The sequence below is a fragment of the Falco cherrug genome, chromosome 2, assembly GCF_023634085.1.
Source record: "Falco cherrug isolate bFalChe1 chromosome 2, bFalChe1.pri, whole genome shotgun sequence".
NCBI lineage: Eukaryota > Metazoa > Chordata > Aves > Falconiformes > Falconidae > Falco > Falco cherrug.
Window position 1 is genome coordinate 65,075,201 of NC_073698.1, and position 23,689 is coordinate 65,098,889.

At 39.5% G+C, this 23,689-nt stretch overlaps 1 protein-coding gene across 5 annotated transcripts in view; it reads left to right on the top strand.

Annotated features, from left to right (window-relative positions):
* The first annotated feature begins 253 nt into the window (after positions 1-253).
* Positions 254-23,689, top strand: part of CUL4A (cullin 4A) — a 40,914-nt gene continuing 17,478 nt past the window's right edge. The window contains exons 1-10 of one of the 5 annotated variants that reach the window (XM_055702173.1): positions 254-502; positions 1,221-1,336; positions 5,855-5,958; positions 8,084-8,153; positions 9,600-9,673; positions 11,186-11,348; positions 13,853-13,942; positions 15,197-15,279; positions 18,363-18,430; positions 21,117-21,235. In XM_055702173.1, the coding sequence (XP_055558148.1) occupies positions 325-502; positions 1,221-1,336; positions 5,855-5,958; positions 8,084-8,153; positions 9,600-9,673; positions 11,186-11,348; positions 13,853-13,942; positions 15,197-15,279; positions 18,363-18,430; positions 21,117-21,235 (1,065 nt within the window). In that variant the 5' untranslated portion in view covers positions 254-324. Of the gene's footprint in view, positions 503-760; positions 834-1,220; positions 1,337-5,854; positions 5,959-8,083; positions 8,154-9,599; positions 9,674-11,185; positions 11,349-13,852; positions 13,943-15,196; positions 15,280-18,362; positions 18,431-21,116; positions 21,236-23,689 lie in introns of those variants that run through there. The other 4 variants (XM_055702170.1, XM_055702168.1, XM_055702171.1 and 1 more) reach the window with 4 other exon arrangements.

Sequence of the window (23,689 nt, forward strand, 5' to 3'; positions counted from 1 at the left end):
GGGGGCTGCCCCGGCGGGCGCGGGAGCCATCTTGCGAGCGGGGCTAGCGGTGCCTGAGCGCCGGGAGCGGCCCAGGCGCGGGCACAGACCCAGACCCAGCGCCCCGCGGCCGGCTAGCCTGGCGGCCGGGGCGGCTGGAGGCGGGCGGCTGTCAGTGCCTCCCGGCCCGGCGGCACTTGGCAGCCACCCGCGGGCAGCCGCCGCGGTGGGGGAGGGCGGCTGGGTGGCGGCGGCGGCGGAGGAGGAGTGGAGCGGAGGCGGGGACCAGCCGGGCCGGCCCAGCCCAGCGTCTTGCCCCGGCCGGACACAGCGCCCGGGGCGGAGATGGCGGACGAGCCCCAGAAGAAGCCGCACTTGTCGGCCTTGGTGGGGCACACCAACGGGCTCACCAAGCCCGCCTCGCTGGCCGCCGCCACCCGCGCCGGGGGAGGAGGCGGAGGAGGAGGGGGAGGGGGAGGCGCGACCGCCTCTTCCAAGAAACTCGTGATCAAGAACTTCAGAGGTGGGTGCGGGCCGGGCCCTCGGCCCCAGCAGGTGCGCCCTGCCCCGCCGCCCGGCCCCGGGCCCGGCCCGACCTTTGTTTACCGCGGGCCCGGCCGCTCCCCGCCCCATCCCCGCGGCAGGCAGAGTCCGCGGCCCGGCCGGGTCGGTGGCAGGGGGGCCCCACCGCTGTCACCCGCCCCGCCGCCTTATCTGGGCGAGGGGAGGCTGCCGCCGGGCTGATAACCCTCCCCGCTGCCGTCCCCGTGGCAGTCCGAGGGCTTGCGGGCACACGCGTGGGGCTCCGTGCGTGGGGGCAGCGGGAGGAGCCGCGCAGCGACGACCTGCGCCCTGTAGGCAGCGGGCAGAAAGCCACCTTAGTGTCAGGACTAATTAAAGCAAGGCGAGGGTTACCTTGCTAAAAGTAACGCGGCGGTAACACGCAGCCCTGTGGCCGGAGCGGCCCCAGGCCGGCGGCGGGGCCGGCGCTGCCTCTGCCGGGCAAGGTCCGCACCCCCGCCCCGGGAGCACGGCGTGTGCGGGGCCGGCCGGCGGCGGGCTCCGCTGCGCCCCGCAAAGCTTTCTGCGCCTCGGGTGGAGCGAGTAGCCCTCTCCTTGTGCCAGACTCTGAGCATCAAGCACAACACGGCTTGGCAAGGCTTAATGAGGTGGGGTGAGCGGGATTGCTCAGGCTCCCGTTGGGTGGCTAGCTTTCAACTACCTGTTATCTTCCTTCACAGAAAGACCCAAATTACCAGATAATTACACTCAGGACACCTGGCAAAAACTTCACGAAGCGGTGGGAGCCATACAGAGTAGCGTTTCTATTAAATACAACCTTGAAGAGCTCTACCAGGTAAGGTGCATAGGGGTTTTTTTTCTGTTGAACAGAAGAAAAATTAACTGCTTTAGGATTTGCACACGTTTAATGTAACGTGTTTCAATTTGTTAAAAGCTGATCATGTTTCCTGAACTGTTCACTCCATACTTTGTTTCTAGTTAGTTGGATGTATCGGTTCCTTGGAGAACTACCAGAGTCAGGGCCCCTGAAAAAGCAGTTTGTGTTGGGAGATGTAGGAAGCTGTGCCTGGGCTGGCCTGAGGTTTAAGTCTTGATCTCTTCTACACAGTGCCAACTCAGGGTGCTGGAAACAGGGTGTTACTCTCACTGGGTTATGCAGATACATATTTTGTGATGATTCCTCTTTTGTGTGTGCTGTGGACTCTTGTGAATAGTAATGTTGACATATTTGTTATTATTAGATAATAACAGTTAGCCTTTTGACATCAGTGCCCTTTGGGGAATTAAAAAGAAGCGTGACTGAGTGCGCAGCAAACTGTCAGTTTATCTGTGTTTCAGATTACTGTCACATTTTCATAACAGTTGTGATCTTAATTTTATTATTGAAGTGGTGAAAAAATATCTGGAATATTTGGACTACTGGAGCAGGGGCTAGGGAGGGTAAAAGAAAGATATACTTGTTTCCTTCTGCTTTCTCCATTTATATATGGTTTAGTTCTGTGTTATTTTAAGTGTATGTGCTTTCAGGTATCTAACAGCAGTAGTAATTTTTTACAGTGATGTTATAAAAATTGCTGATGCACTAAGTTGTGCTATGTAGTTTTAGTTAGTTTTCAGTTTTCTGTGAGTGCAGGTGTTTGATCTGCAGATATGGATGCCATCGCCAGATCAAGACTGAGGACATTATTATACTCACCTGAAATTTTCTAAATGTTCATTTGAGGTAGGTTTGATGTTGTCTGCAAAGTGCAGACTATAAAGGAGGAGAAAGCCAGCAGTCCATATTGGTTCCATGCTCAAGAAAATCAGGATGAATCTGAGAACTGACTATACTTGTCTCTGTGATTAGTTAGGGTATGTAATATATGGGTCTAAAATGGCTGATTATGTAAATACCTATTGACGTAATATAATTTATTCCCTTTAGATAGATGACTGGACTGTGATAAATTCATCTATTAACACTTGCAGGTTTGCAGGTTTTGAATTACATAATACATTTTAAGGTTTTAAACTCAGCATTTGAAAAATCCTGCATTTTTATGCCTAACTAAAGAAAAAAAAACAAACCCCAAACCACAGATGCTTTGAGCATTACTTAACTTGTTTTCAGAAGCTCAGAAATGAGATTATGGTAATATAGCTATGAAATCGTCAGGGTAGAGACTGGAGTTTTGGCAGAGGAAGAGGAGAGAGATTTCAGATAAACTATGAAGGGAGAACCATACTTCCTGCTTTTTTTCTATTTGCCTGCTTATTTGTAAAGACTGCGCAAGGCCAGTCCAATAATCTGTAAGGCAGTGGTGCAAATCAGCAAGATTTCTGCACAGTGGGTGGTGGCGGTCAGTGTGGCTATGCATAGATAGGTACTTACTCTCCTGCAAAAGGAATAAAAGATGAAGTTCAGCATCCATTGGAAATCTGATCTGTACTTACAGATCGTTGTAACTGCCTGTTGGTGAGCACAGAGTCATCCACAAGGGAAAATTTCTCTGTGTGCATCAGTTCTTACGCTCAGGGTTGGTTTTTTGTTTTTTTTTTTATTATTATTGGAGTCTGACATTATAGGAGGAAGTGAGAGGCCTCCTGGAGTTCAGTGTGGTGAGCAGGCGGGTGTACCAGCCTGCCTTTGAACTTTCTGATTTATTTATTTAATTTGGCACGGTGGCTGAGGAAAAACTGAAGAACAATGGCAAGGCTTGGTGGGAAGCCTGAAGGATACTCCTTTCCAGACATTGGAGGCAGCATGGGATCAGGCATGAAGGTGCTTGGCAGAGATGTCAGTAAGCAATGGGGAGGGTGACAGCCAATTTTTTGTGACTGAAATAGAAATGATGTCTGGGATTGTTGGTAGATTGCACACATTTTGATAGAAGTAGCTTATACTTGATGGGATAGAGAAAGTGGGGCAGTGCAAAGACTTGCCAAGTGAGGAGTGAGTGATAAAAATAATGGAATAAGAAAATTCCCTTTGCAGCAAGGTCCTAAATAACCTGAAATGGGGCAGCACTGCCCTTCTGGAGGACATAGAATAGGACATTGTAGCAGTGAAGGGAAAAAAATGATGGAGTCCTGACCAGACTTTTATTTGGACGGATGGATGGATAGGAAGAGCTATGTCTCAGGAAATATAACAAACTATCTGCAAAATATTATGTGTGAATAGTTTGTTGCTGATGCCGTTTTGCTGATCTGTTATAAGACCAGATGAAAAACCTAACATAGGCGCTGTGTGATAGTGTTTTTTATTTTAATACTGTATCAAAATTGAGGACACCATAGGTGATGAGCATTTAAATAAAATTACATGAGGTAAGTTAGAATTACCCCATGGGGACATCTCTGGGAAGCAGATTCACTTTGTGTTTTGGAAGACAAACTCTTCAGGATGTTAGAACCTATAGAGGAAATAATACAAGAAGTAGTAATAATTTGCATACTAAATTTTAAAAGAGAAGACTCTGCTCAAAACAAGCTATTAAAAGGTTGATTTGAAACAGAACTTTTACTATATTTGTGTAGGTGAAGAGTCTGAGTGTTGTATTTCTCATATCTTTGTAGATGTGATAATTACTGTAGCTTTTTCCCAAACTATTTTTGTGCAAGATGTATAAAAGTCACATCAAATTTATTCAGAAGGAGAGGCAGCAAAAACTCTGAATGAAGCAAAAGGTGAAGGACGAGGAGATTACTGGATTTCATGTTCCCCACTCCCACATCAAAAAAGCAGAAACAGCTAGTAGAGGCAGTACCGAGGTGATAACGGCTGCAGATTGGAATATTAAGCCAGCACTGCTGCCCAAAGAAGCGGTCCCGTTTCCCACTCACCTCTCTCTCAGCCCACGCACTTGCTATCCCATGTGTTTGGGTGATCTTAAACTGAAACAGAGTGAAGAACACTTACCAAAACTTTGACGAAGAGTTATGTGCTGACATTAGGCACCATAATGTTTTATATTGCAAAGAAATAAGACACACCAAAAAGAAGCTAAAATTTGGGGAAAACTGAGTACAGGTCAAGCACAGGGAAAATACTGAAACTTTGCCCATGTTTGCTGATGCCATCAGAAAATTTGTCAACAAAATGTGACACTACAAATCCTCTGGAGCAAAAGGAAACATTCTTGGGTCTGTTTTAGTTGCCCAGGTGAAATAGTGCTTTAAATCTTAGGCAGTGTTCTCTGCGGTATCACCTCATAGCATAAAGGCAGTTGAGATGAAGACAAAGAAGAACACAGCTGGATTTTTAGTTCTGAAGACTATGTCCAACTCCTTTGGATAATTTTGTCTGAAACACTGAATGGCCAGAAATACTTACTGTAAACTTTACAGTTCTCAGAGAACATTTGGCTGTCTTCATTGTGATTCATTTCATATGCTATGGTCTATTAATAAAATTATTGAAATACAGCACACAAAGTGTGCTTGGAACAAAGTCTAAATATAGGCCAGTGGTATCAAGCAAGGCTATGTTTTCTCTTGGCATTCTCATTGAGCTTCTTGTGAGGAAAAAATGTTAGTTGAAGACAATGTAATGACTGAATAGCTGAACAGCAGTATTCTAGATGTGGCTGCATCTGGCTCAGCGTAGTCTAGGTCAGCCGCATAAGAACACAATTTACATTTAATGTAGTGACCGCAGGAACATTTGGTTTTGGCCAGAATCAGTTGTCTTAGTCAACTATGGGTAAATACTCAACTAAATCCTATGAGGTCCCAACAAATCAATTCAGGTCTTTATTTAAGGGTTAATATGAGGGGTTTTGTTGCTTTTTATTGTTTTTCCCTTCTCAGTTTACATACCTTACCATGAGTGTATGAGTAAGTGGAAATACTCAGAAAGAAATAAGTTAGTAAAATGACAGGAAAGTGGGTATATGCATTTAGTGAGAGTGGGTGACATGTTTATGTTAAAGTTATTAAAAACAGAGTATTTGGTGTGATTGTGTTCCCCCCCCAAAAAAGTACGTATGTGTGTGCGCGCTGAAGGATGCACAAAATGGACCTACAGGAAGGGTTCTGCTGCTAAGCAGTATTCAGGGGGCGGGGAGTTCTACTAATGTTTAACAGCATGTCTGAAATATGACCCAGATGGTGATGGTGGACCTTGTTTGTACATGAAATCTGACAGTGTAAGAAGGGACCAAAATCAGAAAGAAATCATAAAGTCTTAATTTTTCTACCTAGTTTGGATAATTTCATTTAGATGTTTTGTTTGTGTGCACAGCTTGGACTGATAATGCTGGTATTTTTTTCTCTTTGTTGTTGACCTTGATTGCACAGGAAAAAAAATTGAGTTGTTTGGGTTTTTTTTTCTCTCCTTCATAGTTTTTTTGTTATGTTTTGTTTTTAGGCTGTTGAAAATCTCTGTTCTTACAAAGTCTCTGCTACACTGTACAAACAGCTGCGACAAGTCTGTGAAGATCATGTGAAAGCCCAAATCCTTCCATTTAGAGAATATCCTTTTCTCGTGCACAAAAATGGTTAGAATGGGTCATTTAAATCATTACTTTTTAAAACAGTACTTTGTAAAAATTACAGCAGTAACTGTCAATGTACTAAAGAGGTTCTTGGACCACTTACATATTTTCAAATTGGGCATAAGCAGATTTAGTCATCTGGGTGAATAATTTTTGTGTACTGATAAGTAGCATGCTAGTAAGAATTTACTTATTTTAATAGGAATGAAAATTTTACACCAAATCCAGAAAATTTCAATAGTACTGCAAGATTCAACAGCAAGTAGGGATTTTTATGGCAGGTAAGTAGTGGAGATGCTTACAGTAGCAATACTGTAAAATCACCGCTGTAATTTTCAGCAACAGTGTCTTCTGTAAAGGAATGCTTAAACATAAAGTACACCTGTTTGACTAATAATAACTACTGGTCAGCAGTGATGTGTCACAGAGGCATTTAACAAGCCCATTAGGTATTTTATGTGTATCTTGGGAGGTTTTTGGGAGACAGCTAAGGGTCAGGAGATCACTTGGCTGTCTTTGGATGCACAGAAACCTAAAGTTTTGTGGTAAATTTCCCTGTAGTTTTCTGAAGTTACATTGCTGGGCTTTTCTTCTGGCTAAACTGGTCACAGAAGTGCCTGTAGATCTTCTCTGGACACCTGGGTGCAGCCAGTCCTATTTTCTGAGTCCCGTTGTGCTTTGCATGCTGGTAGTTGTCTTTTGTGTAATAGCCTAGGGGTTGCACATGCTCAGCCAGTATATAAATAGCGTGTACCCACCTGGCTGTCCCCATCCATGTTCCTGGAGAGTGCCATACTGAACAGCTACTACAGTACTTTGGGTGCTAGCAGTGTTTCCCAGGTGTCTGTATGTATTTTATTAGCAGAAAATGATAGGTTAAAACAGGAAGAAGGAAGGGCCTTTATAAGGAGCCTTCTTTCCAGGTGAACCCTTTAAATGTGCTTTGGATCATTACTGTCAGTTTCTCAGTTCACTGCATTCCTCAGGTAGGTGCCTACTCTCATAAAGAGGATATTTTTTTTTCTTTCTTTTTTTCTTGTTATCTAACTAAGTCCCAACATGGTCTTGGGTTGTGGGTTTTTTGAGTCCCAGGAGTCTGGTTTCTACATAGCATGTAAGAAACATAGGTACATAAACCAGTGCTGTAATTCACCTCTTATATGGCAGCTGATTTTTTCATTACATTTACTTTGATGCATTTAAAATCACTTCTAACTAAAAAGTACATTAGTCAGTAAATAGCCTTTTAAACATAGCTGACCTCTGAGAACCAAATCTTAGTCTGCTTTAAAGTGTTATTTTTTGTGTCCCTGACTTTTCAGACTTCAGGTCATCTTCTGAAGAGATGTTTTAAAACTGGTGTTTTAAAACTTTGCTTTCTCCCTGCCCTCTGTCAGAGCTGGTGGTTTGGAGAGTTGAGAATTCTGTATTTTACTGGTATACCACTTTATATCCCAAGGACATGAGATCAAATTAATCAGATTTGGCCAGAGGGAGCTGGAGGTGATACTGTGCAGGAAAGGAAGGTAAAGCCACATTTGGATTTACTCATATGACACATGAAAATTCTCTTGTCCATAAATAACAGTTGGGTCTGTTGTGTAACGAAGAAAACTCTTACAGTTTACTTAGGGAGACCTGGAGATGTATATGAAAAGAGCGGTATTTGGATTTGTTGAGGATTATTTAGAACTGTAACTGCTTTTAAGAGATTAGGGTCACTCCTCTTGTGCACAGTGTGAACTCGTTAAACAAACAAAATAAACCTTTCTCTCCCTCTCACCTCAGTTGGTGACAAGGTTGTTTTTGACATTGGTGGGATTTTTTTGTTTAAATCTGTATCAAAGTTCTGCACTGTAACCACTAGATGGTATTACTGAAGAGCAGTGAGTGTTATTCCTTGAAAACGGAGGGAGGCCTTTTGGAGAGCTGCCAGCCCCTCTGCTGGGCACGAGCTCTGCAATTAATGGTTTATCCCTGGGCAGTCACAGTAACATCAGAATATCCATGGAGCAGCTTTGCATAACGGCTGGCAAAGATGATGTCCAGAATCTGGCCTCAAAAGATAACGGCAAGCTAGTTTTCCTTAATAGGTGCTGTACAGATTCTCTGGATAGTCTTTTATTTTTAAAGAAGATAAATAAATGCTGGCAAGATCATTGCAGACAAATGGTAAGTTAAATGTTTGTTCAGAATACATAACCTTGAGGTGTGAAATCTGGCAAAAAGGAGTTTGTCATGGTTTTAACTTGGGACCGTGTTGCACCATCTCCTCCAAGTTTCAAGCACTGCTTTTCACTTTCCCCTTTGCTAGCTGGGGGTGGTTTTGTTGTTGAAAACCTCTGTTGTGTTAAATCTGACTTTCATAGGTTTCATATGAAGTTGGAATATCACTCAGAACTATATTGACAACTGTTTTCTATGGGTGGAAAGAAAAACTTAACCAGGCTATGCTGAAATTGTTTGCAGTTTGTAATGTTAACTAACTGGAGAATCCACAATCTTTGCTTTATAGATAGCTCCAATAGCCAGGTTAATTTGTGACTTTCTGTTTACCTCCCGCCACCCCCCGCCCCAAAGCAAGAAAAGCAAGAGATGATTATCCTGAATATAGGTCTAAGAAACAGGAAGGTTAAAATACTGAAGCTCTCTCTTTCTTCCTACCCTTTTTGTCCTCTAATTCCACAATGAATAATGTTATAGAAAAAAATCCTCAAAGACATTCTGTGTGAATTGTCCCTTTAAGAATGCATCATTATAATTCTAAACCAGCATTTTACAGCAACTTTTCATTGCATTGTCACTTAGCTTTGGCTACAGATGCCCCAAATGGTTGAATTTCTATTTTCATTGCTCGAAACTATGTCAGCTTGAGAATTGCTTCAGAAGTAATGAAATCTTTTAAGGGAGGAGTAGGTGGACAGCTGGGGATAGAAATCTCTGTAGCTGGCCTGGGGGTGAGTTCGTTAGTTACTGACATCCTGAGTTATGCTAATGCTAAACTGAAAGCAGAGCAGCCTTTTTATGAGCAAAGTTAAAAATGGATTGTGAATGTGAAAGAGTAATAAGCTAAAAAACCCCACTTCATTCTTCTACTTCTTTAATTTTAAAAAAAAAAGTTATTTTGTACCTTCTTTCCCCTGTTAGAATTAATGTATCTATTTTTCTCATGAGTTTTGGCAGCTTTTATTATGAAAAGATCTGTTGCAGAGCTTATTACTGTTCCTGCCTAAAGCTGCTTTTTTTTTTTTTAAAAAAAAAAAAAAAGTGAAAACCATGGTAGCATGCTATTTCAGGGTGTTTACTGAATGTCTTGGTGGTACTGCTTGAGTAGCTTATGTATCTCAGTAGCAGTAAACTCATGACAGGCTAACAAAACTAGTTAATGGTTATGAATTTGAAAACTGTCTTGGGTGTAGATGACAATATGGTATAGTAATAGTATTAACATGAATAAATTACATATCAGTGGCTGTAAAAATCACCATAAAAGTTGAAAATACATACATCAGTAATTAAGGTGCATGCCTATGTGATGTAGTTTCTCAGAAGTTGCTTTATAATTTAAAATACCACATGATGGTGAAAAGAAAAAAAAATTCTTTATATATTTTTCAGATCATGATCAGAAGCATTTTCTTATTTTTGGATCGTACATATGTACTTCAGAATTCAATGCTTCCTTCTATATGGTAGGTATCCATGTAAGTATTCCTCAGATCTTTAGAGTTTGACCATGCTATTACATTTGCAAAGACTGGAAATAATTTTTTCACATTATATTTGATCTGTGTAATAGGTCACTAACATTTTGTGTTAATTTATGGAAATACATATGCCAGTGTATACGTGTCATTTCCTCCTTCCCCAGGAATATTCATTGTAAAGTGAGGGTAAAACAAGAAAAAGGTCTGTGAACATACACTTAAAAGTCAAGGCATTATATACACACACACACACATACATACATAGTTGTCACAGCCTGGGTGAGGCTGGCTGTGTGGAGAACCTCCTCAGGCCACTGCCTTTGCACCTTTGCACTGGCCTGGTATTACTTTAGGTGCTCCTGGTTTTGACAAAATTCAGCACTTCTTGCTCTGTTGGGTGTTTTTAAGTCAGCCAGATACACAGACAAGGTGCAGATCATCTTTCCAGCACTGGCCTCTTGAGAGCTGAGACCTATGGGTCAGAGTGTTGAGATGCTGCTGCTGTACTTTCAGCACACCATGGTCACATCTGTTGGCATTCTGTTTTTCAGCATCCTTCCTGAGGGGCATTTTATATATTGCCCAAGCAAACAAATCCAGACTTTGCTGAAAATTTCTGGTATTGTTACTCTGTCTAAAGCAAAAACATATGCAAGACAAAGCACTGAAGTAACAGTGTGCCTTTTCTCTGCCTGGCTGGCTTCTGTACTCTTGGGAGTTCCTTAGGCTATCTGAGGAACTGGGCATCTTTGTCCCACCCCTCACTCATCCTGTGGACATCTTTCTTCCTGACCTCCACAGTAGTTTTTGTCCAACTCTTTGTGTTCGGCTTCCTTTTACTAAACATAGTTGAAGAGGTCGGTTCATGCTTTGTGTCTTTTTTTCCTCGTACTGGGAAAATTCCCTTTATTGAAATCCTGATGCCTGTGAAGAGGTTGGAGGTAACAAGTTTTATCTAAGATTCCTCTGTTTTCCTCAGCCAAGACGGTATTTAATAATTGGCTGCTTCATGGCATAGAGGCACCATTCCTCATCCTTTTAGAATGAAACAATTAGCTACAGGTGATCATAAGGTCCAAAACAGAGAGAATGCTTTTGAGCAAAACATGTAAATTACACATAGATTGACTGATCCAGGGAATCTTGTGTTAAGGTGTATGTTCAGATATTTCATTATTTTTGTAATAGTAATTTTTTTTTTTAGTAAACAGAGAATGTTATAGTCTGTGATGTGAAATACAGAAAGGCTGGTCACAGTTCTCAGCTGAAGTGTATGCATCTGGTAGCACGTGGCTTTGTATTTTTATGACAATTTTTGTCATAAAGTTTTCTTAGTGGACAGTGTCAAATAGAATATACACACCATTAATATATTTTCTTCTTGTATAAGATATATATACACCATTTTTATGTATTTTATATGTCTTTTTTCTCAAACTGAGATACAGAGTTTTGAAAATCAACAGTGTGATTTATTTATTCTCGATATTCGCACAGGGATATGGGGCTAGAGTTATTTAGAAATCACATCATTAGTGACAAGCAAGTTCAAAACAAGACTATTGATGGAATCCTCCTGCTGATCGAACAAGAACGAAATGGTGAAGCTGTGGACAAAAGTTTGCTGCGGAGTTTGTTGAGCATGCTGTCCGATCTGCAGGCAAGTACAGCAAATTACTAATAAGGGCTATGTTTAGAAACAGGTTTTGGACTTTTCTCATTCATTTGTTGTACAGAAATAATTTTATTCTTCTAGTAAATATGCTTCAAAATCTATCAGATTGACAAGATTGCCTCTTCTTTACCTGATGTGCAATCCTTTATTCTCTGTTTTTAAATGAGACCTCTTTCCTTGGCAGAGGTAGTGGCCTACAGACTCTTAAATAATAGATTTGGAAGTCTTTTAGCATGTGCAGTATTTTGTCTGTCTTAATCACTTGTGTTGTAATCCTAGTGCTGATTAAATGTAGGAACAAAAAAGGACCACCTCTGTCACTGTAGAAAGGCATCACTTTTTGGAGTCCAGATCCTCAGTCTGTATCACAAAAGCATCACTGTATAGGCAACTTCTTAGCAGAGATGCCAGAGATAGAATGGGATGCAAGGTTGAGGCCAGGTTTTCAAATAGATGAGGTCAATCTATAACTTAATGGAACTTTTCATTAGCATAGGTACTAAGTAACCAGATAAAACTAGGCTGTGCTTCTGACTTTGGCATGGGTTGTCCTCTGGTTGACCTTGCAGTCTTGTGTGATGTGCAATAAAACTTAGGAGCTGTCTTTCCTTCTTAAAAAATGTTGAGGTTGCTCCATTCCCAAGTGGTGTACAGTGTTACAGAACTGGCTGAAGGGTTAAAAAAAGAGTTTGAAGAGGAAGACTGCATAAGATAGTCCTTTTTGGTCAGGCAGCTTACCTGGGTTTCTGCCTTTCATGTTAACCCTCCTGACTTTCAACCCTAACTTTCTCTAGTGTACCGGAAAAATTAATAGCTAATTCCTCTGTTCAAGGAAGAAGGCCATCTTCTGTCAATGATTTTTCAGATCACAGAACCTGACAGTGGGGATCTGATTGCGTGCTTTTTCCCACTTTTTCTCCCATTGTTATCTGCCAGGTTTCTGTAACTGCATCAGCTTTTTCTAAGTGTTGACTTTTTAACATTTGTTATTTTTTAGCAAAGTACTCTGCTAGCTGAAGATAAACATTCCCCTTTGTTGGATCCTTCTTACAGACTTGGATTTAAGTCTGCATTCTCCTTCATTGGCTCAAAACTAGTCATCTTTTTTCACTAGGGAAACTAACCTGGTTTAATCTGGTCTCTTATAGTATCTGTCACTTCATTGAGATAGAGATGTGCTCATAATCCTGTAATTATATGCCAGGATCTCTACTTATCCCTCTTTCAACAGAAGTTAGCTTCTGGAGAAAGATTTATTGAGCAAGTATTATAATTTGGTTGGAAACAGTTAATCTCCTACTCATTTCTTATTTTTAGGCAATTATGCAATTGAGGCCCACCTGCTGAAAGTTGACTTCTCCTTCCATAAACCCTATTCTATAGGTGCTTCCTATTGTAGAGCTTTACACATTTTATGTAGAAGATAGTTCCATATGCTGTTATGGTAATGTTTTTCTAGTTATCCTGAAGGAAAGGAAGGTAAGAAAATCTAGTATTTGATTCTGTTGAACATGTAGCTAGCGTAAAGAGAAGGTTGAAACAATGAGTTTATGTCTACTTGTGATGCTGAATTGGGTTTAGTGAGCTATTATGCTCTGAATGCTTGTCAAGCCAAAGGTTTCATATTTAAGTTTGCAATGAAAACAATAAAGCTTTTAAAAGTCTTAAAGAGAAAAAATTGGTCAGAATATAATGACTTTTACAGCTCTGCCATATGTTTTGGAAGATACACTTTCTTCTATTCTTCCACCACGCTCAAGGAATCTTTCCTTTTTCTTTTCACTGAGTGTCCCTCTGTTTACATGTCATTCCCTAGCTACCTTCTCCAGACTCTTAGAAAGGACAACTATATAAAATACTTAACTTACCTCCTTTCTATACTAAACTGTTAATCATTATGCAGATTTTTTTTTTTATGTCTGTGATTGTCATTGGTGCCCTTTTTTCACACACCTTATTCGTTCCCTGGAGGAAGAGAATTCACCTGATCTGTTACAACTAATTTTTCATGGGCCACTGCAATAAACCTGGCAGATCTGAAGACGCATTACTGAGCGTATTATTATTTAGCTGTTGGGAATTAAATGTTTCATGCCAGTGTTTGACTAGTTGGAAGCATTTTATTATTTTTTTGCTACAGAAATATCAGTGGGAATTTTGAGCTCAGGTGGGTTGGATGTAATTTCTGTGCTGTGGTGCTGGGTACTGGTTTTGGGCTGTGTGCCTTAAACAGAAGCCTGTTGATTTTGACAATTTGAGTACTGATGACTGAAACGTGCTATTGCTGCAGTGGGAAGTCAGCTCTGATCTCAGTCTTTTCTAAAACCAGTGGGCAAACAGAGAACTTCTGTGTTAATGTAATGTTACTCTGACATTTCTCGTAACTGTGTGCATTCTTGAGGTTTTACTTGCTCTCTATGCCTGACAACCAAAATATGCGACCCTTTCTGGCAGCTTAATGTCAGTAACTAAATTAATTTTTTGAGCAGGTTTACAAGGAATCATTTGAACAGAGGTTTCTGGAAGAGACAAATTGCTTATATGCTGCAGAAGGCCAAAGATTAATGCAAGAGAGAGAGGTAGGTGCATGCTGTAGATGATTGCTTTTACATTAGTTCTATCTACTGTAGGATTACATGAGAAATTCTGGTAGTGCCATGGTGTATTAACGTTCAGTGAAATTTCCTGCTACCCAGGTACACATGTACACATTCAGGTATTTTGATGTCTAATGATGTTTACTAGAAAGTCATTTCCACATAAAGCTTAAAGGTGTGCCATGGATATTATTCTTGCCCAAGAGCTGCGAAACATCCACTGGCATTTATTTACTATGTGCTTAATACTCAAGTAAACTGTTTACTTCTTTAGTATTACGTTGCATTTATTTCGCTATTTTTTTCTTTTCCTTATTAGTTAAATAGACTTAAGACATTTTTGTTCTCTGCTCTCTTGAGATAAATTTATGCTCTGCAGTGGGCAGCCTGCAAATATGGTTATCTCTGACAATGTTTGCGTTTCTTGGTGGTCTAAAATACAGAAGCTATCTTTATTAATTCCATTTTAACACTGAGTCAGTACAAACATCTTGAAAATGCCTGTTTACATTGCACTGAGGTGAATCCGTGTGTGTAATCCTGCTCCATCCACCTCATTTCACTGGGACCTGAGGTGAGATGCTTTGACACAGATTTTGAGACCAAGAGTCTTACTGCTTTTATATGCCTAGTGGAAAGCTGTGGAAAAACACAAAAGGAGTAAGGCCCTAACTTATACAGTATACACATGTACATACTTAAATTTATGCACATAATGCTTACACATACATGCATCTACATGCATATGTATGTGTGTGCATGCACGTGCATATATGCGTGTAGACATAGCTGGTTTGATCAATTGAAGCCTGAGTTTCATACGTGTGTTGTGTGTCCTAAATGTATTAACTCTCCCTGGGGATAGATACTACACTGGAGAAACTGCCATTGAATTAATAGAACTATATGGTTCACACGAACTGAAAATCTGCTCCATGGTACTTTAAGGGCAAGCTTAGCCAAGAAGAGTTTTGAGAAAAAATCAAATTCCTCTGAAAAACTCTCACATTTCTGTGTTTCTTTTCCTTTCTGTCAGGTGTGGTTATAATACTTTTCATATAAAGCAACACTGATTAATAAAAATATAATTATGTAGTACGTAACAACATTCTGATGGAATAGTCCTTTCCAATTCATATTCTTTTTAAATTTGTAGTTTAAAATAATTGTCATGGAACAAGATTGTCAGCCTTTCATGCCTTTGTAGTTGAACTTGACATTCTCTTGCCTCATTAGGTTCCAGAATATCTTCACCATGTTAGTAAACGTTTGGAAGAAGAAGGAGACAGGGTAATAACATATTTAGACCACAGCACACAGTGAGTACTAATTTTGTGATTCTTAGCATAAGTGAAGCATCCTTTATATAACAGTGTGATTATCTGTGGTTGTAGAAGCACAGAGATTATTTCTGCATTATCTTGCACATAGCACATTGGCAGCACTTGTGATATAGCTTGTTTTTTTTAAAACTTTATTTTTATCAAATCAAAATATACTTTGAGTAATGGGAGAAATTTGTCCAGAGAGTTTTATCAGTTTATACTAAAGTCAACAAAACTTTATATATTATCAAAGTAGTAGCTGATTTTATCTGTTCATGTACTGATAACAGCATTAACCACAAATCCCTTGAGGGAGAGGCAGACTCATTAGGCAAAAAAAGGAAAAGAAAATGTTAAATTATGGCATAGGTTAGAGGATATGAACATCCCTCGTGAGCAGTCCAGGATTTGAGCTTAACAGTAGATCAACTTTGATGCAGCTGTTGCCAATGTATCATGCAAGGAGCTTGTGCTTTTTTCACTTGGGTGTTGAGTAATAGTGTGTGTTTTGCTGGGATAAGAATGTGCATTCAGGAAGTACTGCAGAGTCACTGACACACTATAAATCCATATGTAATTTGTCCTGCAGTAAGCTATTGCTTTTTTGTTGTTGTTGTTGGGTTTTTGTTAATAAAGACCAGAACATTTTATTTTTTAGTTTTCTGGATGGCGTATTGGCATTTCATTGGGTGTCAGAAGGATAACTGAATAAAAATTATGTTGATAACTTACTTTCTTCAGACATACTTTAAATATATATATACTCGCACACACATGCGTTGCATGTCACGGTACATATTTGAACTTGAATCTTCTTCCTGTAAATGCCAATCGCAGGCTGACTAGCTTTTTCTGGCAAAATCATTCATATTAAAATATATGGAACTATTTCTATGTATAAAGTTAAAGCATGTTTCTATTTATTTACTGTTTAAGTTAAGAAATACGTTGATATCATATTTTAAGTCTAGAGATAGAAGTCCTTGCTTTGAGTCTCATCCTTAGTTAAAGGCTTAGAAACCTACTTTTAGAAAGCTTTGCGCTAATTTCTTTGCATCAAGAAACAGCAGTTCTTAAAATTGGTGCCCTTGAGTTGTCCTCAGGTCATACGACTCTCTGGGTGTGCATGAAAAGGGCAGAAAGGATGTTAAATTTAGTTACTGGATTTGATCTTGAGATGGAAATGATACTTCCAGGACAAAACAAACATCATCATTCAAAATACTTCAAACCAGATTCATGCAACACATGGAGAGTGTGTTGTTGCAGCCCACAGGGGGATTTGTTCAGCCTTCAGTGCATGCCTTTCTGGACAGCTGGACAGCATAATCATGCGTCCTGGTCAGTCAGTAGATGACCAAGGTAGATGACTTTGAGGCGGTACAGAAGGTCCCTTCAGGCTTATTCATTAGCGAGCAGTCAAGGTAAATACTCATTCTGTCTGCTTATTAGGAAATAGTGCTCTAGTTCTCAGTCTCAAGCAGATGAATTGTCCTTACTTCCCCTGTAGGCAGAATAGGTGTTCCAGGGCAAAGGATGGTATTTTATATGACCTTGACTCCTCCTACTGTTGGAGAAAGTCAGCAGCTGTAGATAGCAGTAGTTGGAAATTTCAGGTAATATGGACGTGACCATAAAAATGGCCATATGTGTAAAGACCAAGGGCCTGTCTGACTGGTATCTCATGTTCGCTTATGACCACTGAGGGAAAGAATCGAGTAAGTACATGTGATGCCCTGATACTCTCCTAGTATCTGCTGGTTTCCAGCTCAGGGGTTTTCCTGAACCTGACGTGGTTTGTCTGTTTGGATCTCTTTCAAATACTGGCACTGCGTCTCGCTGGGATTCACATAAGTGAAACCATCGCTGCCAGCCTTTGGCAAAGTGTTCCACTGGTGTGCTAGCCACCACATGTTAAATGGTCTCCTGTTGTTTTAAGTCTGGCTCCCAGTAATGTCACTGATGACCCCAGTTCTTGCATTGGAAAGTGATCAGTCAGTTCCCTTCCACCTTTTCCTTGTGTGTCAATGCACTGTATCCCTGCTAAGTCATTTCTTACCCAGAAAGGAGAGTCCTCATGCGGAGTTGTTTCTCTTAGAGCTGCTGCTGCATACTTTGATCATCCTTATTCCCTTCTCTGAACCTTTCCAAATTCTAATTTAATCTTTTTGAGATAAAGGGACTAAAACTGTGTATCGTATGGAAGGTCAGGCATGTCATTGATGGGCTGTTTCAGGAAAGGTGGTATCGCAGATATGGTAAAAAACCAAAGTGGATGCTGCTGTGTAAAAGGCTTCCATCAATCCCAGTCAAGCACCTCTCTTCTAGAAAATCTAAATTAAGGGTCTGGGAACCAGTTTTATAAAGCTTAACTCAGAAATAAATGGTTTTGTTGTCATGTTGTAAGCAGCAGTAGAAATGTAAATGTTGAGATGAATTACCCCTTGGCACTTCAGGCATTTCTTTTTTCTTTTAGACTATGAAAAATGTAAAGGAAAACTTGCCATTCTTTTTCAGTCCTGTCTCAAGTGGATGTATCAAACAAATACTTCATTAGTAGTAAAAAGTAGGGAATATTCAAGGACAATTTTAAAATGTTTTGCAAATTTGAGTGTTGTGGGTTAAGCTCAATTTATGCCAATGTAGGTGCAAAACACAATTAGATGAAAAGTTTGAGTTTTGAACATCACCAGCATGTGTTGTGTTGTTTTGGAGTTCAAACCCTTGGAGGTTTTTGTTGTTTTGTTTGTTTGCTTTGAAGAAAATGTCAATTCGACTCTTTTTCCAGGAACATTTTTGTACTGGTTTTTGGTATCTGTGTCTCTCTTCTACTGTGTGAGACCTTGCCTTTTAGTATTCAAACTTGAATTTATTTTTTAATTACATACATGGTTTATTATTTTCTTTCTTGACTTATATTGCATGTAACATTTTTGTCTTAACTTGTAACCTTTGTTTTAAATAGAAAAATTTTAATTGTTTTAATTATTATAATATACATTATTCACAAATACACTGTGTCAGGAGGCAACTCCCTTATACTCTAATATATCTAATACACTTCTTGCCTTATTTAGGAAACCACTGATTGCTTGCGTGGAGAAACAGCTACTAGGAGAACACTTGTCAGCTATTTTGCAAAAAGGTATTTTTTTTAAAAATTAATGCTATCCCAGATAAGCAAAAAATTCTCATGCTCTGCAATAAAATTAAACTCTACAGTTTTTATTTAAGGAGATACATGAGCCATGGGGGAAAACTTCCACAAATCCAGAAAACCAACCACTGTGACAATTAAATGTGGAAACAAATATCTAAAATATAATTCCAGAATTGTAGAAGTTGCTAAACCCCCTAAATCTCCTTTGACTTGTGGCAGTGGACTTAGGAATTAAACCTTTGAAGCTGTTTATTTCCTAGAATTACATAAACTTTTGAACGAGAGCTGCAGTTCCCGTTGTAGCTTCTTTTGTGTGATAATCATACAGCTCAAGTGCAATAGCTTGACGTAATCTTGTGATTGTATAGTTCAAGAATCATGAGTTATTGGAACTGAAAACATTCCAAAGTAATGAACTTTCATATGCTTTTGTCTGTGTTTTACCTGGAATTGCCAGACAAAAGGTAAGAGCTGCAGTCTTCTTAGGAAGTCCTTATTCAGACATTGGTGTCTTTAAATCACCATTTCTTTGTTGCTCTTAACTTTTAATCTCTCCTTTTTCACTGAATTTCTGGGTTTGGTTAGCATTCCCTGCTCTTTTAATACTTTAAATGATCCTTTCCTTTTCTTGCAGTAGACATATTTTAGGTTTTAGATCTTCTAACAAGTTGTCCTTACATCTTTGTTTCTTTTACTGCTGCAAAACAGATGTCCCTAGTAGTCTGGTATCTTTGGGCTCCATCACATCCATGTTTGTTAATACTTTCAGGTTGTTATACATGTCCCTTTCACTTCTTTCTTCATCCTCTTTAAAGGTAGACATATGCTCACAGTTTTCTCTGAACTACTCTGGGAATAGGTCACTTCACTGTTTTCAATACATTTATAAAAATAAGCATGGTCACTCCATCTTAGCTATTCTTAAGCTTATCATAAACAGGAGGTAAGAATAATTAATTTTTTGTTGATATATGTTAATTTTGCTTGATTTTTAATTTGAGTATTATTTTTAAGTAACTTTTCCAGTGATACATTTGTTTGTCAGTTAACTTAACCAGAAAGTGTATGGTCTTGTTTTAACCTGAACTTTTTCTTGGTTTATATTGCATAAGTACCATCCATGTAAATATGGAGAGATCTATACATTTTTCTAGTTACTATGTTTTAGGACTGTAACATTGTTGGATCAGCCTTTGCATTCACTGTCTGCACTTAAAAAAAAAAAAGTTTAACACCAGGATTTGCATAAATTTCTGCATTCATTTGATGCAGGGCACGTTGTAATTTGCTTGCAACATCCTCGTCTTCATTGCAAGCAGAAGATACTGCCTTTTGTAGGCTTTGTTCCTTAGCAGAAGGCATATGATGTGTTTGCCCCTGTATCAAACTGACTACATCTGTCACATATGTGACATATGTGACAAAATACCTTTTTCAGTCACACAGCTCATACGCCAGAGGAGGAAGGGAGGTTACACTTTATCATCTAAGTTACAATAAAGCAGTGTATTGGTGTCTTTAAATGAATAGGAGGTGATGCTTGGATGTTATGGCATGGGCAATTTTTAATTCCCTGTTCAATGCCAAAAGAACACCAATCACATGTATTCAAGACTTTGTTTTATGTTTAAAGTATGTCCATTTTTCTGATACCTCAGAATTTAGAAAAATCTCAAAATATCAGGCCAAAATTTACCTGACATCATTCCTGAGCATTTGTAGCCTTTCTGAACATGTAAGTTGTAATATACAGTGAAAGTATTTTTAAGGTGAAGAATATAGTAGACAATGGGGTAATTCATCAGTGATTGAGGATCTTTTGTAATCTAGTGCTATTTAAAAATTGGAATTAATGAAATATATTTTGTGAAGAAGGACAGTTGTATGGTGTCAGCTGCATTGATGATGCAGATTGTCAACCTGTGTAAAATCAAGCTTTCTGGGGTTTAAAAAAATGCCATCTATCTTTGATGCTACCCTCCCATATTACTAAAGCCTCTGTCGCCAACACCAGACAATGTATCTCTGATTACATTGGAACTAAATTCATCACATTCTCAAATGTAAAAATGTGTACATAGTTGTTACATGCTTCACATTTTGCCTTAAGGTTCACTTCCGTTTGTTAGTCTAAAGCTTAGTCTCATGCAATAAAGGCAAATGTTGCTTGGAAGGAGTTTGTAGTCTTGTCTTACTCCATCAATATGAGCGTAGACAATTCATAGCACATTCTTAATTTAAAAAACATGGCTCACCGTGCTCCAGAGAAAAAAATCTTGCAAAGTGTTTATGTTTACTATAAATTTGGGGCAGTTTACTTACTTTACTGTTTTCTGACATTCTTTAGAGGTTCTTTATAAAACTGTACCCTTCAAATCAAGTGCTGTTCGTAAACATTCTGCAAAGGGCTTACAGTCAACACTTTGTTGGGAAAGTACTTCAGCTGAAATAGTTTTAAAATACTTATTTCAACCATTTAAACAAGGGCACATGTTAACCCTGAACATATCACTTGCTTTCAGAAATTTAGTCTCAAAAAGTTCAAACTTTTTAAGCACACAGGAAAGTCTTGTCTTTTGATGTATTTCATAGAGATTGTTCTAACGTATTTCTGATTGTATTTATGCAACTGTATTCAAATTTGCTCTTTCTTCTGATTTAATTTTTTTAGGACTTGATAATCTGCTCGATGAAAATAGAATATCAGATTTGACCCAGACATACCAGCTGTTCAGCCGGGTAAAAGGTGGGCAGCAGATCCTTTTGCAGCATTGGAGTGAATACATCAAGGTATTTCTAAGTTCTCTTACTAATGTCAAAATTTATGCTGTTATCGTAAATTTCTTGTATCAAAACCAGCAATAATATGTAGGTGTGTGCATCAAAATTGTGTTTTAAGCAAATATGGGGAGGGTTGTTAATGCTTCCCCCTCAATAACGTCACATGTTGAGAAACAGCAATACCTAAGTTTTGGTTTTAAATTTCTGACTGGAAATTGCTTTCCTTATAGGTTTGAAAGTTACACAAGACATTATTTTGGTTTGCTTTGCTTTTAAATAGACCCACATGGACATGTGTTTACAGTATGCTGGACTGTACTGTGTGTTGTGTTTTCCTACAAATACACTCAACTGTTTTACATATCTGCGAAATCAGTTGAAAGAAACATCAGAATGTAGCTATCGCTACTGCAGGCTAGCAGTGCTACCTGTAACCAAGCTACAGCAATACTGATGAAGGTTGAAGCTATTTGGAATGGAATACTCCTCTTGAAAATAATCCATCATCGAAGTAGCATTTAGATGCTTCAGATCTGTTGTGCTGGGCGCAACAGTATGCTGCCCCAGAAAGCTTGCGCTCCAGTGCTCTTGCAAGATGAAAGCAGGAAAGTTTCAAAGATAGTTCTCTCAAGTTGATAATTCCTGATGTGGTGGTTCTCCCCTGCATCGCCCATGTGTTTGTCAACCTTCAGGATTAAGTGAGCAGCAACAGTTCATTTCAGAGGTGCCTTTCCTGTGCACCCATGTCTGGAGTTCAACATAGCCCACCAAATGTGCAGCCCATGGGAGTGAGACGTAGTCACCCCTCTGCCCCCTCCCCGAACTGAGGTGGGGGTTTGCTCCACAGAGTGTCATCTAGTGTCCCTGTATGCAGCCTGTGGATCCATAGGCAGCTGGGCCATTTGAACAGCATGCTGTGGCTGAGAAGGAACGTTCTTCTTTCTTGCTCCCACATCATGCTCCTGACTTAACCTTTGTACTGCTGGAGACTCCATAGACCCTTGTGAGATCTGTTTTAACACAGTACCTGGGCAATGCCAGTTTTATGCCAGGTTTAGTGAGCTGAAGAGGCTCACAGAAAAGTCCATGTGCTGGCCCAAGCGAAGAAGCAGAAGGTCAGGACAGGTAGGAAGATAAGGGAAGAAGGACCAGAACCTCTCCTTTCAGAGCAGCAAGTTGTTGAGCTGGCTTATCATACCCAATGTCTCGCAGAATAAAACCTTTTATGGCTTTGTTGTTAAGAAGTTTTTATACAGGCTCAAAAAGCTAGAAACCATTTTGTGTAGTGTCAGTGGATCTCCTCCTTTCGAACATTCTCTATGACAGAATGGATTAAGATGAGGCTTCAGGAACTTTTAAATTTTATCTTGTGAGCCAGCGTAAGAAAAAGCACAGAGAGTGTGCCAAATTACTGGAGTGAAAGTCTGTGCTCTACTGTAGTCACCTTTTTATGATTTCAGAGGTACCACTTAGTTTTCTGTATCTTGGTTTGTTGCGGAATGGGGGGAATGCCCTGCAAGTTGCGAACATAATTGATAGAGACGGTGAGATTGATGTCCAAATGCTGTGTTAATGAAGGGGAAATTGTGCTAAGTGTAAGATATGATGGACTAGGTATCTTCAGAGGGTCCTTCCAACCCAAACCATTCTGTGATTGTGTGATATGCATATTGAATCTAAGGACCTTGGGCGGCCTTGTGTTTGGCTTCACTCTAAAATGTTACCTGAGAAAGATCTCAATGAAAGATGACAGTGAATAATTAGATATTGAAGTGGAAATAATGAGGTTTGGGAGGGATTCCCCCACCTCTCTTTGATTGTTGCTGTGGCTAACATACTTAAGTCATTGAAAACGTACCAATTGAATACCTATTTGCTGTTACTGTGCAGACATTCCTCTTTCTCACCTTGGAAAGCTGATTATTCTGTTTAGGGCACTTACCAGTGTCACTAAACAATTATAAATTGCCTAATAGGTTAAAATCCTCCCTTACAGGATATTTTGGTTCACTAGACAAATGGTATTGTATCTCAAACTTTAAGATAGTAAATGTAGGAACAAGAAAAGAAAGTCAAGTCTGTGGCTGCTTCTTGCGAATGGAAAAGGTGTGTTTTATTGCAAGTCAGCTAGGTTTCTTTGCTTTTAAGCCCTTGCTGAAAGAAATCTTGATGTGATGAGCAGCAGTTGAATTTTCACCACCTGTTCTGTCAATAGAGCTCTCTACTGAATTTAAGAAAAGCAGTGCAAGGTTTTCCATTACACTTAACATTTCTGGGGCAGCTTCCGTATTAATTTCTTTTACATGAATCATGTAGTTCTCTATCTAACTGTGAATTTGCATATCATGCAGTCATGTCTACTGTGCTGTTTGTGTTATTTTATTATTTTTTTTACCTTTTATGTTAAATGTATATAATCTTTAAATCAAACACTAATGTTTGAAATCCATTAATGTGTGTCTG